Raw genomic sequence first — 17,220 nt, forward strand, 5'->3', positions numbered from 1 at the left:
CTAGTTTGTTTGCTTAAGATAACTGATTAGAACTTACATTTTAAAAAATGGCATTAACTTTCCCTTCTCTTTTTGTAGTCAAGCTCTTGTTTTTATACCAAAGAACCATTTCATGAATGGTTACCTTGCTTACCTCATATTTTAAAAGGAATGAAATCTTTTCCTTCAACTGTGATAACATTTCTTGTTGACCAAGAGCATAGTGCCGGAATCTACCTCTTCTCCAGCCAAGTAGGCCATAAGGTGATTGCTCTTGATGATACAGCAATGAAAATTTATCTTAGCAAACATTTATTTCCAAAGTCTTTTTTTATCTGTGGCAGTAGAAGTTGATAAAATTAGTTACAGCAAAATTATTTATGGTTAATAATATAGTTTAAGGCACTCTAGAGATTTCTTGCCTCTGCTGGTCATTCAGTTTGATGAAAGTGGAAAACCGGATGCTCTTTGCATAGTGACTCTTCTTTTCTTATTCTCCAGGAGTATATAAGCTGAGCTTGGTTTATATAAAGGTTCCATTAGATAGTTTAAAGGAACAAAAAATGGAACTAGCCTTAGACTTATAATTTTAGGGGAGAAAAAAATAATTGTTCTCTACCCTCCTTTGTTCAGTGATTGGGAATTAAACTGCAAATTAAACTGATAAAAGATCAACAGGAGAAGAGAAAACGATTTATGCATGCAGTGTACATACACGTAGGTGAAAATCAGTGAGGAGAAACTCTAAAAGGTGGTTAGAATTTGGGGGCTATATATCATCTTAGTAGTTTAAGGGGACAGTTGAGAAAGGCACTTAAGGAAAAACAAGCAAAAAGATAATGGGTTAACAAGGGAGCAAATAGGAGATAAGAAAGTTTGTGATAATGTTTGTTTATACAGGTATGAGTGGTTTTCCCATCTCCTCAGGGCCATAAAACTCCCCAGGAGGAGGGATTTGGGGTAGGATTTATTTGCATTCTCCCTTCTGGGATTAGATCTGTTCTGAAGAAGAATTAATGGTAGCCTTATTTCTCAGAAGTTCCTGCTTTTAGTCAGAAAAGGGAAGGCTTTTTTTCTGCATCTGTTGAATCTTAAATGTCTGCAGCTAACAGTAATCTCTATACCACAGTGGCATATCTTGAGGTACATATTCTGACCCCCTACAACACCGTGATCCAATAGAACTAGAATGTAGCCCAGGCAACCACACTTAAAAAGGTAGTTTGCCATCACAGTTGTAAGCATGGGCGTTGGAATCTGTCTTTGGAGTTCAGCAATGGTTCTATAATAAAATTTTCCCATGCCATTTATTATAGAAGCTTGGACAAATTATTTAATCTTCTGAACTTCATGTTCAACATTTACAAAATGGACACATAAGGCAGGGGGAGGCAGAACAAAGACATATTGTTGGTTGTTAATCCTTCCAGTTCTATGCTATGTTAATGGATGTGTCCCTATCTTAATCAAAACCCAAGTAACAGGAAACACAAGAAATTGTAACATAGTCTAGTAATATTAATGGTAATATTCTTCTGATTTGTTCATGGTTTGCTTATCTATTTCTAGAAAAGCACCACTGCCTCTGTGAGCATCCTAAAAAATAACAAACCAGGATTAAAACCAAAATTTCCACTTTTCGTATTTCCTTCATCATTCTCATCTCCTGTTGGAATGGTATTCCATCCACGAAGCCATTTTCTCTATGCTTATGGTAATCAGGTGCGTACACATGAAATTTCATGCTCTAGTGTAGGTGTGAATCATTCACTTATTCTATGGTGAGTGGTTGTACATCAGGTAAAGAACAGAGTCACTCTGATGATCAGGGAGGTCAAAGGCCCAGTGAAGAGAGAATGAGAGGAGAGGAATTAGTAACAGCAAATAAAAACACATCTTTTGCAAAGTTTTCGTGAAAAGTAGAGCAGTGAAATGCAGCAATGGTAGCAGGAGGAAGGGAGGTCAAGAGAAGATTAAGAGACAGAAGGAATTAGGCTGTGCTGATGGGAATTATTCAGTAGAGAGAGAAAAACTGATGGTGCAGGTGAGAGAGACAGCGAGAGGAAGAATTGCTGGAGTGACATTTCTAAATAGGTGAGAGGAGATGCAATCTATGAACTAGAAGGCAGGTTGGTCTTAGGAGCTCCTATAGTAAAAGGAAGAAGGGGGAGTTTTTGGGTTCTAAAGCTGATAATTGGGTAGACGTTAATGGAAGGGTGTGGGAATTTATCTTTTATTTTCTCAACAAAAATCAAAATTATTATTTGAGAGTGAGGATGGAGGAGTGTTAGGCATTTGAAAAAAGAGAACAGAGTGAAATAATTGCCCGGGGGTGGGGGGTGGGAGAGTGGATTGACTGAGGGAAGTCAGTATGATTGCTTATGCTTTGTGCTTATGAATTCCAAGTGCGGCCAATTCAGCATTATTGAATATTCTTCTCCGTGTTCAGTTGTGGGAACCCATACACAGTGGAAAAGACAGAGAGTTGTATTTAACCACAGTTGGAGTTTTACCAAGGATTTATTAAGAAGTAAAAGAGTATCCGGAAGGGAGTGCAATAAGACAAAGACAAAAATTAAGAAATCAAAGGCATGAACATTAAAAAGTCATTAACAAACTATTTACTTGCAGAAAATATGATTGCCCATATAGAAAATTTAAAAGATACATACAAATTATTAAAAGAAGCAGAAAAGTTAAACAATGTGGAAGGGCAAGTCAATTTCATCTCTGCAACAAATTTAAAAGCATAATTTTTATGACATTATTTACAATAGCAAAAACAAAACAAAGCAAAATGACATACAAAAAAACTGTAAAGTGGGGCACTTGGCTGGCTCAGTCAGTGGAGTATGTGACTCTTGATCTCAGGGTTGTGAGTTCAAGCCCCATGTTGTGTGTAGAGATTACTTAAAAATAGTACCTTTAAAAAAAAACTATACATAAGAATAAATCTAAGATTCCTAAGATCTATATGTAGAAACTTATAAACTTTATTGAAGGACATTTAAAACTTTATAAAGAAATGGATATAAACATACTTGTGGATAGGAAATTTGTCTTATAATTTCTTCCTCAAATTAATCTATATCTAATACAACTTTAATCAAAATCTCAAGGCTTGCTGTAGGGTTTAAGTTAATTCTAAAGTATATATGGTATATGTCAATTCTACCTCAGTTTTTAAAAAATGTAAATAAAGTAAAAAAAGAGTATATATAGAAAAACAAAAGACCAAGAATAACCAAGACACTTATAAAGAAGAATAAGGATGAGGGATCTGCATTACCAGATATTCACACTTTTTAAAAAGTTGTAGTAATTATAATAATGTGGTTTTGACTCAGGAACAGACAGATTGACCAACGGAATGAAACAGAAAGCCCACGAATAGCCCCATCATATCTAGAATGTTGATAGAAGCCAAAAATTGTTTGATTCTTCTGAGGGAAAAATAAGCGATTGCTCAAAATGGGATGGGAAATATTGGTTACATATGGAAAATGTTGAAATACATACCCATACTGCAACATACATCCTAATGGATTAATAATTTAATTTAAATATAAAAACTTCCAAAGGAAAATATAAGTGAATATCTTTCTCACATCAAGGTAGGGAAAGCATTTTAAAACAAGACTTTAAAAAAACAGTAACCATAAAAAAAAATAGCATCACTTTCATTAAAAAGAATTCTGGATCTGCAAGATGGCAGATTGGGAAGGTTTAGGCATTTGTTCTCCCACACACATTGAGTCAGCAACAGATCAGAGTACCTTTGCAAGAACTCTAGAGACCAGTTGATTAGCTACAGCACCCCAACCAATGCAAAACCAAAAAGGGATTCTAATAAAAGGGGCAGGAAAATTTGCCCATCTGTGCCCCACCCCCAGCCACCCTAGTGTAGCACAACCAGGAGGAATCCTCCTGCTCAAGGGATCCTCCTTTGGGATAGGAACAAGAGTGGACCTTGCATGCAGCACTCTGGCTTGTCTGAGGGCTACTCAAGGGACTGGTTTCTATCTTGCCTAACCCAGAGCACTGAGAGGACTTGTTTGGAAACTGCCGAAACAAGGGGAGTAATGTTGGCAAGATGGTAGAGCAGGAACGTTCAGACCCTCCCTTTCCTCCAGAGACACCAATTTAACAAAATGCCGAGCAGAATACCTTTGCAAGAACTCTGGAATCCATTTGAGAAACTACAGCATCCAGACCAACCTAAAGCCAAAGAGATTCCAACAAAAGGGGTAGGAAAACTTGCAGCATTTTCCATATCCATCCACACCTCTCCTCCTATATGACTTAATGCAGCACAACTTGGAGGAAATCTCCCCCACCAGGGATCCTCCCTCAGGATAGAAACAAAATAATTAACTGAGCGTCCAACATTCTGGCTGGGCGGGGGAATCTGTTTCATCTGACTCAGAGCACTGATGGAACTGGCAGCCTTGTTGAGAATCTGTTGAAAACAGTTAGGATCACTGTAGCACTTCAGAGCTGCAGTTCTACACCCACATGCCGGGGGCAGCAAGAGCTTATGGGTGTCTGAAAGGAGAGGGATAAACTGCTTAGGCAATTTGAGACAACTAAAAACACAGCACAAGCCAGAGAAAACACATCCTTATAAGAGATTTCAGAAGTCCTAGAACCTCTAGCTGGTCTGATTGGTAAGGGTCTGCATGAAGCCAGTCCATAAACACTGGGAGAAGTGGTTGTATAATCAAATGCCCACATCTCAAAATAATAGCATGACAAGGCATGCCAAAGAAACAAGGAAACATGGCCCAATCAAAGGAACAGAATAAATCCCTAGAGAATGACCCTAAAGAAATGTAGACCTGCTAGCTGCCTGACAAAAAGATGCTCAATGAGCTAGAAGAGAACACAGATAGAAAACTAATAGAAATCTAGAAAATAATGAACAAATGGAGAATATAAAAAAGAAAAACTATGAAAAGGTCAAGCAGAAGTTCTGGAGCTGAAACATGGAATAACTGAACTGAAATACTCACTAGAGGAGTTGAACAGCAGATGTGATCAAGCAGAAGAATCAGCAAACTTTGGGGAGAGGCTGTTTGAAATCACCACATCAGAGAACAAAAAGCAAAAAGAAGAAAAGTGAAGAGAGCCTCAGGGATTTATAGGGACTATCAAACAGACATATCAATGCAATATGGGAGTTACAGAAGTAGAAGAGAGAGAAAAAGGGGCAGAGAGTGCTTATTTAAAGAAATAATGGCTGGAATTTCCCAAATTGAGGAAAGAAATGGGCACACAGATTAAGAAGCTTAAAGAATTCCAATCACAATAAATCAAAAAGACTAACACTGAGACACATAATCAAAATGTCAAAAGTCAAAGACAAAGAGAGAATCTTGAAAGAAAGGAGAGAAAAGTGACTCACTCCATACAAGAGAACTTCCATAAGATTATGTTCTGGGCGGACAAAAAAAAAACCTGAAGAGAGTCCTTCAAGGTGAAAATAAAGGATATCAGACAGCAACATGAAGTCCCATGAAAATAAAAAGTTTTCCAATAATGTAAATACATGGGCAAATCTAGCATTTTGTATTAATGTAATTGTGGTGCATAAATTCACTTTTAATTCTTGTATAGAATTTAAATGAGAAGGTAACTTTTAAAAACCAAAATCTATGTTAATGACTATATAATATAAAAAGATGTAATTTGTGCCATCAGGAACACAAAGTGGGGAGGTAGAGCTGTGTAAGAGGAGATTTTGCATGCAATGAAGTTAAGTTGTTATTAGATTTAAAAGAATGTTATAACTTTAAAATATTTTATGTAATTGTAATGATTACCATGAAGAAAATATATTTAGGATGTATGCACAAGAAAATAAGGGAATCAAAGAATGTCACTACAAATGATCAATGAAATGTTAAGGAAAGCAGTAAGAGAGGAAAGGAGGAGGGACAGAAATCTACAAGACACAAAACAACCAACCAACCAACCAACCAACCAACAAAAACAATAAACAAAATGACAATAGTAAATCCTTCCATATCAGTAATTACTTTAGATGCATATAGATTAAATTCCCCAATCAAAAGACAAAAATGAGCTGAATGCATAAAAACAAAAAACAACAACAAAAAAACCCAGGATGCAACCATATGCTGTCTACAAGAAATTCACTTTAGATCTAAGCACACACATAAGCTGAAAGTGAAAAGATTGAAAAAAAAATTCCATGCACATGGTAACCAAAAGAGAACAGGGCTGGCTATATTAATATCATACAGAATAAACTGTAAGTCACAAAGTGTTATAAGAGACAAGGTCATTATATAATAATAAAAGGTCAATTCACCAAGAAGATATAACAATTAAAATTATCCATGCACCAAGCATCAGAGTTAATATATGAAGCAAACTTTAAAAGAACTGAAGGAAGAAGCAGCAACATAACAGTTGGGGCCTTCAATACCCCACTTTCAGTAATGGATAGAAAAACCAGACAGAAGATAAATAAGGACATAGAAGACGTGAACCACATTGTAGACCAATTAGACCTAATAGACATAATCAGATGACTCCACTCAACAACAGCAGAATATAAATGCTTCTCAAATACACACAGAGCATTCTTCAGGACAACATAAGTGAGGCCACAAAACAAGTCTCAACGCATTTAAAGTGACTAAAATTATGCAAAATGTCTTTTCTAATCGCAATGGAATGAAACTAGAAATCAATACCAGAAAGAAAACTGGAAAATTCACAAGTATATGGAAATTAATCAATACATTTTTAAACAACCAATGAGTCAAAGAAGTAGTCAGAAGGGAAACTCGGGCATGTGTTGTGATGATCACTGGGTGTTATATGCAACTAATGAATCATTGAACACTACATCTAAAACTATTGATGTACTATACAGTGGCTGACAACATAATTAAAAAAAAAGAAGGGAAACTAAAACATACCTTAAGAAAAATAAAATGAAAACAAAACACACCAAATTTATGGGATGCAGCAATAGCAATACTAATAGGGAAGTTTATAGCTAGAAATACACAGGTTAATAAGGAAGAAAAATCTCAAATCAACAACCTAACTTTACAATTTAGGGAACTATAGAAAGAAGAAATCAAACCAAAATTAGCACAGGGAAGGAAATAATAAAGACTAGAGCAGAAATAAATGCAATAGAGAATACAAAAATAATAGAAAAAAATCATTAAAACTAAGAGCTGGTTCTTTGAAAGTTCAACAAAATTGATAAACCCTTAGCTATAGTCACTAAGAAAAAAAGAGAAGAGTCAACTAAAATAAAAAATTAAAGATGAGACATTACAACTGATACCACAGAAATAAGGATTATGAGATTATGAAAAATTATATGCTAGCACACTTGATAACCTAGAAGAAATGGATAATTTCCTAGAAACACATAACCTACCAATAGTAAATCATGAGGAAATAGAAAATCTGAACAGACCAAAAACTAGTTACAAGATTGAATAAGGGATTAATATGCAGTATATAGAGAGAACTTCTACAACTCAGCAATAAAAAAACTAAGCAATCTGATTAATAAATTGGCAAAGGACTTGAATAGAAATTTGAGTAATCAAATACCTCCCAACAAAGGAAATCCCAGGACCAGATGGCTTTATTGATTGAATTGTTCTAAATATTTAAAGAATTAACACCTATCCTTCTCAAACTCTTACCAAAAAATTGAAGAAGGAACATTTTCAGGGTCACTCTCTGAGGCCAGTGTTACCCTAATACCAAAGCCAGATAAGTACACTCTAAGAAAAGAAAACTAGAAATCAGTATCCCCAAAGAACATTCATGCAAATGTCTTCAACAAAATACTAGCAAACTGAATTAAAGAGTGCATTAAAAGGATTATATATACCATGAACAAATAGGATTTAATTCTGGAATGCAAGGATGGTTCAACATATGAAAATTAATAAATGTAATACACCACATTAACAGAAGGAAGATGGAAACCTACACAATCATCTCAACATGAGATGTTGACAAGGATATGGATCAATCAGATCTCTTATCCATTGCTGATGGGAGAGTGAATTACTACAAACTATTTTAGAAAGCAATTTGGCATTATTATCTTGTAAATTACAATGGTTGCATATGCTATGACTCACCAATTTCACTTTTTTGGCAAGGGAAACACATATATGAGGAAAAATCGTAAAATTTGCATCATGACACTGTTAGTAATAGCATTAAATAACTGAAAATAATCCAGATGACCATGAATAGGAGAATGAATAAATAAATTGCAGTTCATTCACATAATGAACTATTATACAGCACTATAAAAGCAAATGAACTGAGCTATATGCAACAAGTATGAATATAAGTAAATAATGTTGAGAGGAGGAAAAGTAAGTTTTAGAAGACAATATATGGATGATATCTTTTTATAAAGAGCAAAAAGTAAATTTAAGCAATATATTACTTAAACATGCATACATATATATTGCTAAAACTAAAAAAAAATTGTGGAAACACAAATTTCATTTCAGAATATGGGACATCTCTGAGGGAAGATGCAGGATGATAGGATTGGAGAGAAAGAAGAAAATGCAAAGTACTAGCAACATACTAATTCTTGGGTTAGAATGTCAGTTTACACATGTTCATTATGAAATAATATAAGAAAAGTAAAAGTGAGCTGTACATGGATCAATAATTTAAAATTGAAAAAATGCAATGAGATGCCATTGTTTTCATTCAGGTAATCAGTAAAAATGAAAAGTAAATTTTTGATAATATCAAGTATTTGTGAGGTTTGGGAATACACTGCTAATGGGAATATAAAGTGGTTCAGGGAAATTGAAAAGCATTGTAGCATTTCTATTAAAATTATACAAATATGCATAGCCTCTAACTCAGCAACTCAATTTTTCAGTATCTGCTCTAGAGATATACTTCAACATTAGTACAGAGAGACAGGTCAATGAATATTGCTTGTGGTATTGTCTGTAACGGTGAACATTTGGATACAACGTTTAAGTGTCCATTAGTAGGAAAATAGAGTATCTCCAGTATGGTATATCCATAATATTGGATACTATGCAGCAAAATAGAAGAATGTGAAGAGCTACACGAGCTAATATAAAATGATCTGAGATATTTTTGTTGAGTGGCAAATGTAACTTATAGAACAATAGGTACAGTATGATGACATTTTGAATGTGTTGTTCAAAGTACCTTCCCTCACCCACCCACCCACCCACCCACCACCATGCTCACTAGTAACATTTGCAGGAGCCAAAGCCAGAGTAAAATTGGAGGTTCCTGTATCTTGTGTCTAAGAGTATAGATTGTGCTATGTCAGCAACGAGCGCTAGTTTCTGAGTGATAGAAGTCTCCATGTGTTGTTCAGTACATTTTCTCTGTAATATGCGTGCCCTAAACATGCAATCCAGCACAAGGTCAAAGATAGCCTAAAGGGCTAGGATGGCAACCAGATATAGAAAGACATAGTTATAGAAAATATATATACATATATATAAATGTAGAATTTTAAAATATAAAACCGTGGTAACCTCCGGGACAGAGGAGACCACAATTATATAACATAAGGTTAAAAAAAAAAAGGAAAATTATTTGGATGGTGGTCAAAGAGACTTCAGCTGCATTTACAATGTTTTAAATTTAAGAAAACCCTATTTTCAGGTATAACTTGTCATTAAAATTAATTTTTAAAAAGAACTTTAAAAACCTGAAATCTTCATCTGAGTAAGACTTAGACCATTAAAAGAGGTACCAAGCAAGCAGGATTCATCCAATACAGGATCCGATTTATCTTCAAGCAACTCTTAACTGAAAGTTGAGGGAATAGAGAAACTTACGTGGTGGAGGATATGTGAAGATTTACTAAGGTCCCAGGACACCCACTCTTGCAAGTGTCAATGGGCTCATTGTTCACATACATATTTTCCAGATGCCTGGAACATAAAGCCTTATGTCAGTATATGAGGTAAGCTCTCTCCTTCATATCCAAGTACACTCAGCACTTCATCCTTTTATGACCAAAGGGACCTCACTGGGGAGATGATTGGATAACTTCATTCTTTTACACATTCACCATGCACACTGTGTTGACCTGAGACTCTGCCACATACACTGTCGTCCAAACTCTAGGAAGGAACTAGAGAGCGTTGACCAAGTGGGTAAGGAGTCTGTATGTGCGTGCGTGCACGTGATGGATGTGGGAGTATGAGAAAGGCCATGCTGTCCGACTTTTCTTATGTAGGAAGATCAGGCTGACGGGTTAATGCCGACAGAGGGCAGCCTCTTGAGAGGTTTTATCTTTTTATTCCCTTAGGTATGGCTTTCAATCGACGGCGGCAACACCTTTGAATTATTGGCTGATTTTCATGATGATATCATAAAGAATACTTACCATAGTTTTTATACTTCAGATATTACTTTTGTTTCCCAAAGTGGAAATGTTTACTTGACAAAGGCAGGTGAGAAATTCACTTTTATTGGTGTAAGAACTACATGTGAGCCAGGGATTAGAACATAGATGAAAAAAATCTGCCATATTAATCAACTAATCTTAAAGTCTCAAACCTATTAGAGGTGACAGGTTTTTAAAAATTATTTTCATTGTGGTAAGATACGCATAACATAAAGCTGACCATCCTACTCATTTTTAAGTATACAGTTTGGTGGTATTAAATACATTCAAAATTTCTGCAGTCATCAGCACCATCCATCTCCAGAACTCTTTCTATCTTGTAAAACTGAAACTCTATATCCCATAAAAAATAAATCCTCATGGGGCTCCTGGGTGGTACAGCCAGTTGGGTGACTGACTCTTGGTTTAGGCTCAGGTCATGATCTCAGGGTTGTGAGATGGAGCCCCCTGTCAGGCTCCATGCTCAGCACAGAGTCTGCTTAAGAGTCTCTTCTCCCTTTACCCCTCCACCCACCCCCGCACATGCTCTCACTTGCGCGTGCACACGCTCTCTCTCTCAAATAAATAAATAAATCTTTAAAAAATAAAAATAATAAATCCTCATTTTCTGCCTTCCCACAGCCCCAGGAACCACCATTCTATTTTCTGTCTCTACGATTTTGACTACTCTAGGTACCTCATATAAGTGGAATCATATAGTATTTGTCCTTTTGTGACTGGGTTATTTCACTTAGCAGAATGTTCTCAAGGTATATCCATACTGTAGCATGTATCAGAATTTCCTTCATTTGTAAGGCTGAATAATATCCCATTGTATATACATGACATTTTGCTTATCTATTCATCCAACAAGGGACATTTGTGTCACTTTCATGTTTTAGCTATTTTGAATGGCACTGCTATGAACATAGGTGTACAAATATCCCTTTGAAACCCTGAGCTTTCAACTCTTTTGGGTATATACCCAGAAGTGGAATTACTGCATGGTAATTCTGTTTTTAATTTTTTGGACCTTACAATTCTCTTTTCCACAGTAGCTGTACCATTTTACATTCCCACTGCCAGTATAAGAGAGTTTTAATTTCTCTGCATCCTTGCCAACATTTGTTATTTTCAGTTTTGTTTTTGTTTTTCTTTTGATAGTGGTCATCCTAATGGATGTGAAGTAGGGTCTCTTAGTTTTGATTTGCATTTTCCTAACGATTGAGCATCTTTTCTTGTGTTTATTGGCCATTTGTATATCTTCTTAGCAGAAATTTCTATTCAGGTCCTTTGCCAATTTATTAATCAGATTGCTTGTTTTTTTAATTGCTGAGTTAAAGAAGTTCTCTGTATATTCTGGATACTAATCCTTTATCAAACATTTGCAAATATTTTTTCCCCTTCTGTGGGTTGCCTTAAATCTCTTTGGTTAAGTTAATTCCTGTGTATTTTTTTGGATGATATTATAAATGGAATTGTTTTCTTAATTAGTAAGACAACTGATTTTTGTGTGTTGATTTTATATTGTGCTACTTTGCTGAATTCATTTATTCTAATAATTTTTTTTTGTAGAATCATTAGGGTTTCTACATACAGGATCATAGCACTGTGAAGAGAGATAATTTTATTTCTTCCTTTGTGATTTGGATGCCTTTTATTTTTTTCTTGCCTAATTGCTCTGGCTAAAACTTCCAATACTATATCGAGTAGAAGTGGTAAAAAGCAGGCATCCTTGCCTCATTCCTGATCTTAGAGGAAAAGTTTTCAGTCTTTTACCATTGAGTATAATGTTCACTGTGGATTTCTCATATATGGCTTTTATTATGTTGAGGTAATCTCCTTTTATTCCTAGTCTGTTAAGTATTTTTGTCATGAAAATATCAGAACACAGATCCCCAATATTTGGAGGACAGGGTCCTTCTTGCGCACCCTGGCTCCTGTAAACTGCCCCAGGAATGTGTGCACAGCCCTGCCGGGTGCCTTTGGTGGAAGATGGGTAGCTACTGCTAAGGGCTGAGATTAACCACAATTTACCATCCAAGTCTTCCTCTGGAAGTTGCAAGCCTTCACTAGACTCCAGAATTCTAAAATAATTACATCAGATAGATTCTGCCAGTGCAACTGTTGTCCAGGTGAGCAGACAGATTCCTGGTACTTCCTGCTCTGCTGTCTTCCCAGTACCTCCAAGGTGTGGTGGAGCGTTAGGGTCTACAAAAGTAGGGTCCTGTGAACAGCCCTAAAGAACAGAACCCTGGGTCATCATGCTATGTTCTCATTTACAGTTTCTGTGATGTTTGACTTTCCCAAAAGACAATAATAGCTCCTACTTACTGAGCTGCATTTGTGCTTAACATGTTAAAAATACCATCTTGTTTAATATTCACAGCACTGGCTGAAGTAGGTAATATTAGCCTACGTTTCAAAAAAATTTTTATTGTTATGTTAATCACCATACATTGCATCATTAGTTCTTGATGTAGTGTTCCATGATTCATTACGTATAGCACCCAGTGCTCCATTTAGTACGTGCCCTCTTTAATACCCATCACCAGGCCAACCCATCCCCCCACCCCCCTCCCCTCTAGAACCCTCAGTTTGTTTCTCAGAGTCCATCATCTCTCATGGTTCGTCTCCCTCTCTGATTTCCCCCACTTCGTTCTTCCCCTCCTGCTATCTTATTCTTTTTTTTTTTTTCTTAACATATATTGCATTATTTGTTTCAGAGGTACAGATCTGTGATTCAACAGTCTTGCACAATTCACAGTGCTCACCATAGCACATACCCTCCCCAGTGTCTATCATCCAGTCACCCCATCCCTCCCACCCCCCACCACTCCAGCAACCCTCAGTTTGTTTCCTGAGATTAAGAATTCCTCATATCAGTGAGGTCATATGATACATGTCTTTCTCTGATTGACTTATTTCGCTCAGCATAATACCCTCCAGTTCCATCCACGTCGTTGCAAATGGCAAGATCTCATTCCTTTTGATGGCTGCATAATATTCCATTGTGTGTGTGTGTGTGTGTGTGTGTGTGTGTGTGTGTGTGTGTGTGTATCTCACATCTTCTTTATCCATTCATCTGTTGATGGACATCTTGGCTCTTTCCACCGTTTGGCTATTGTGGACATTGCTAATATTAGCCTACTTTTACAAATTAAATTGATGCAACTAAAATCACATGACTTGTAAGAGGTGGCGTTGTGTAAATGATATATGGCTCTCCGTCTACTTTAATTTTATGATTTCATTGATCAAGGCTATACAGCTTCTCTCAATTTATTTGTGCAGTAAAAGAAACCACTCATATTGATTGACTTTCTTGACAGGTGCCCAATCTTTTCCAATTTGGTTGAATTTTGTTCATCAGTCTTGGAGCCTAGAATGATAAAAGAACATGGTTCTCCATTTACGTCTATATCTCTATGATCTGCGTTCTCATTTTGTTATTCAATTATTAGGTCTTTGAGGTCTTGTTTTATTGAATCTATTAATTTATTAAGGTCCTTTGATGCAAAATATGGGTGAAAATTTACCTCCTCTTGGGATAGGCTTTGTCTCCACTGGATTCTTTATATATTTTTATGCTATGAGTACCTTCTTTGCCTTTTCTTTCCCCTTCCCCTCTGCTATTCCGCCACCTACCTCTTTACCCATTTTCCTTCTTCATGTCTTCTTTCTATCCCTGCTCTTCCTTTCTTTTTCTCTAGTTCATCATTACAGTGTGTGCAGCACTGGTCAGACCTTCTATTTGCTCTAATGTATTGTAGATGGATTATTCTTGAGACCTGTTTGCTTCCCCTCCTCAGGGTAGCACTTGAACCTGTTCTCTCAGTACAGTGCCTTGGAAGGTGATAGACCTGGCTACACTCAAGAGGGCTTGATTTCTTTTCCTTTGAGTACCATCTTATCCATTGCCAACTTCTCTCTTGTTAGGAGCATACTACTGAGAGTCCTCAGGATTTTGTCGATTTAGCTTCCTTCTCTTATTATGACCTCAAAGGGCTGGGTCTAGAGTAGTGTGACCTGTTACATCAAAATTTTCTCTTTCTTTCCTTAGTGCTTTCTTTTGTGTGTTTTGGCATATTGTTCTTTTTTTCTTTTTTGATTGTTGCTGGTGATTTTGGTTTTGTTTTTTGCTACTTAATTTTGTGCTAAAATATACCTAAGCACAAAATTTAGCACTTTGACCATGTTTAAGTGTATAGTTCAGTGGCATCAAGTGCACACACATTGTTGTGCAACCACCACCATCCATATCCCTCTTTCCCATCTTCCCAAACTAAAATTCTGTACCCACTAAACAATAACTCCCCATTCTTCCTTCCCCTCAGCCCCTCACAACTACTTTTGTCCCTATGAATTTGACTATTCTAGGAACCTCATATAAGTGGAATCATACATTTTTTGTCCTTTTGTGACTGGCTTATTTCACTTAGCATGTCTTCAAGTTTTATCCATGTTGTAGCAGGTATCAGTACTTCATTCCTTTTTGTGGTTGAATAACATTCCATTTTATGGATATGGCACATTTCGGTTATTAGGACATTTGAGTTGATGGGCGACGTTTAAACAGTTTTTAGCTCTTATGAATAATGGTTTTATGAACAATTTATGTTCAAATTTTTGTGTAGAAATATGCTTTCAGTTCCCTTGGGTATATACATGGGAGTCTAACTGCTGGGTCATATGGTACCTCTGTGTTTAACATTTTGAGGAACTGCCAAACTGTGGCATACCATTTTACATTCCCACCAACAACATATGAGCATTATTTTTCCACATCCTCGCCAACACTTGTTATTGTCTGTCTTTTTTTATTTTGGTTACCTGAGTGGATGAGAAATTGTATCTCATTGTGGTTTTGATTTGCATTTTACTAAGGACTAATGATGTTAAGCAACTTTCCATGTTAGTGGCCATCTGTACATCTTCTTTGGAGAAATGTCTGTTCAAATCCTATGCCCATTTTAAAACTGGGTTGTCTTTTTATTGTTGAGTTGTAAGAGTATTTTATATATTTTGGCTATTAGTCCCTTATCATATATATGATTTGGATGTATTTTCTTTCATTGTGGGTTATCTTTTTGACTTGCTGGATGGTGCTTTTTGATGCACAAACATTTTTAATTTTGATGAAGTCCAATTTATTTTTCCTTTTGTTGTTTATACTTTTGGTGTCCTAAGGAACCATTCATTGCCTAATCCAAGGTCATGAAGATTTACTCCTATGTTTCTTCAAAGAGGATGAAAGTTTTCATACATATTTTTTTTGTCCGTTTTGTTAGGTATTCATAATACAGTGAAGCTATCAATTGTGTAAAGAAATAAAGCTGAAATTCAGGAACTTAATAGGCAAGGAGATCTACCTTCAGAAATACGGTCTCTCCAAACAATGCTCAAGTAGCACTTTTGTAGATTATTGGGTAAATTTGGAATTTGGGCTAAACTTGGAGCTATCTGATTAGGTCTAACCGGAGTATGAAAAACATTGTTTGCAAGACAAGAGTGAGGCTGGGTTTTGGTTGTTGTTGTTGTTGTTGTTTTTAATATGTCAGCATTCTTGACTGTTTAGCTTCAAACTAGTTTCTTCTGGTCTCTGATATGATTTTAAACACGCTTTCTAAAGGTTTCTGATATGACTTCAAAAAGCAAGGTCTCCTTGACCTCAGTATTGTATCCTTGACACCCACCAGCAGAATTCAGTGTTATCATCATTAAAATCTTCTCATCGGTCCTTCCTTGTTCAAGGATAAGAAGAAAACACCAAATTCTTACTCTGTTTCCCCAGATCTTCACCACTGTGTTTATGTATTCTCTATTCTGTCAACAAAACCTTTATTCAATTTCTATTAGTATCAGGTTAATCTTTTGGTGTATTTGCTGGAATACTTGTGAAGACAATGGTTGTGAAGTAGCATTTAAGAATCTAATGATCAGCCATCATACGATTACAAAACAAACAAAAATGACTATGAGTAATATTAGGAGGGGTTGGAAAGTAGAGTGAGGTATGGAACATTTGCAGTATTCCAGAAAGCTTCCTCATGCTACTTTCCCATCAGTATACTTCCAAGGGTAGCCATTATTCTGACTTCTAATACCATAGATTAGTTTTATCTGGTTTTGAGACTCACATAAATACAATTATGCAGTATACATATTCTTTTGTGTCTTTTTTTTTCAGTCAACATTATAACTGTGAGATTCCTCCATATTGATGCATGTGTTAACAATTTGTTCTTTTTCACTGCTGTGTAGCCTTGCATTGTCTGAATACTGTATTTATCTATTCCACTCCTAGTAGGTATTTGAATTGTTTCTATTTGGGGCTTACCATAGAGAAGCCATGGACATTTTTGTATTAGTCTTTTGCTGGACAGAGCTTTCACTTCTGTTTGGTATATACCTAGGAATAGAACCGCTGCATCATGAAGTATGTTTGTTGAGTTTTTTGTGGAAAAAATATTAAGTACTGTCAACATTTTCCCAAAGTGACTGTATCAAATGACTGCCCTACCAGCAATACGAAGGAATTCCAGTTGCTCCCCCTTCTCACCAGTACTTCATATTGTTAGTCTTTTATTTGTTTATTTTTTTAAAGATTTTTATTTATTTATTTGACAGAGAGACACAGCAAGGGAGGGAACACAAGCAGGGGGAGTGGGAGAGGGAGAAGCAGGCTTCCCGCGGAGCAGGGAGCCCGATGCGGGGCTCGATCCCAGGACCCTGGGATCATGACCTGAGCCGAAGGCAGACGCTTAACGACTGAGCCACCCAGGCGCCCTCATATTGTTACTCTTTTAAATGGTAAACCATTT

At 36.2% G+C, this 17,220-nt stretch overlaps 1 protein-coding gene across 1 annotated transcript in view; it reads left to right on the forward strand.

Annotated features, from left to right (window-relative positions):
- Positions 1–17,220, forward strand: part of CATSPERB (cation channel sperm associated auxiliary subunit beta) — a 97,109-nt gene that overhangs the window by 38,732 nt on the left and 41,157 nt on the right. The window contains exons 12-14 of the mRNA XM_021679637.1: positions 79–243; positions 1,549–1,701; positions 10,319–10,463. Of these exons, the coding sequence (XP_021535312.1) occupies positions 79–243; positions 1,549–1,701; positions 10,319–10,463 (463 nt within the window). The remainder of the gene's footprint in view (positions 1–78; positions 244–1,548; positions 1,702–10,318; positions 10,464–17,220) is intronic.

The sequence above is a fragment of the Neomonachus schauinslandi genome, chromosome 9, assembly GCF_002201575.2.
Source record: "Neomonachus schauinslandi chromosome 9, ASM220157v2, whole genome shotgun sequence".
Taxonomy (NCBI): Eukaryota; Metazoa; Chordata; class Mammalia; order Carnivora; family Phocidae; genus Neomonachus; species Neomonachus schauinslandi.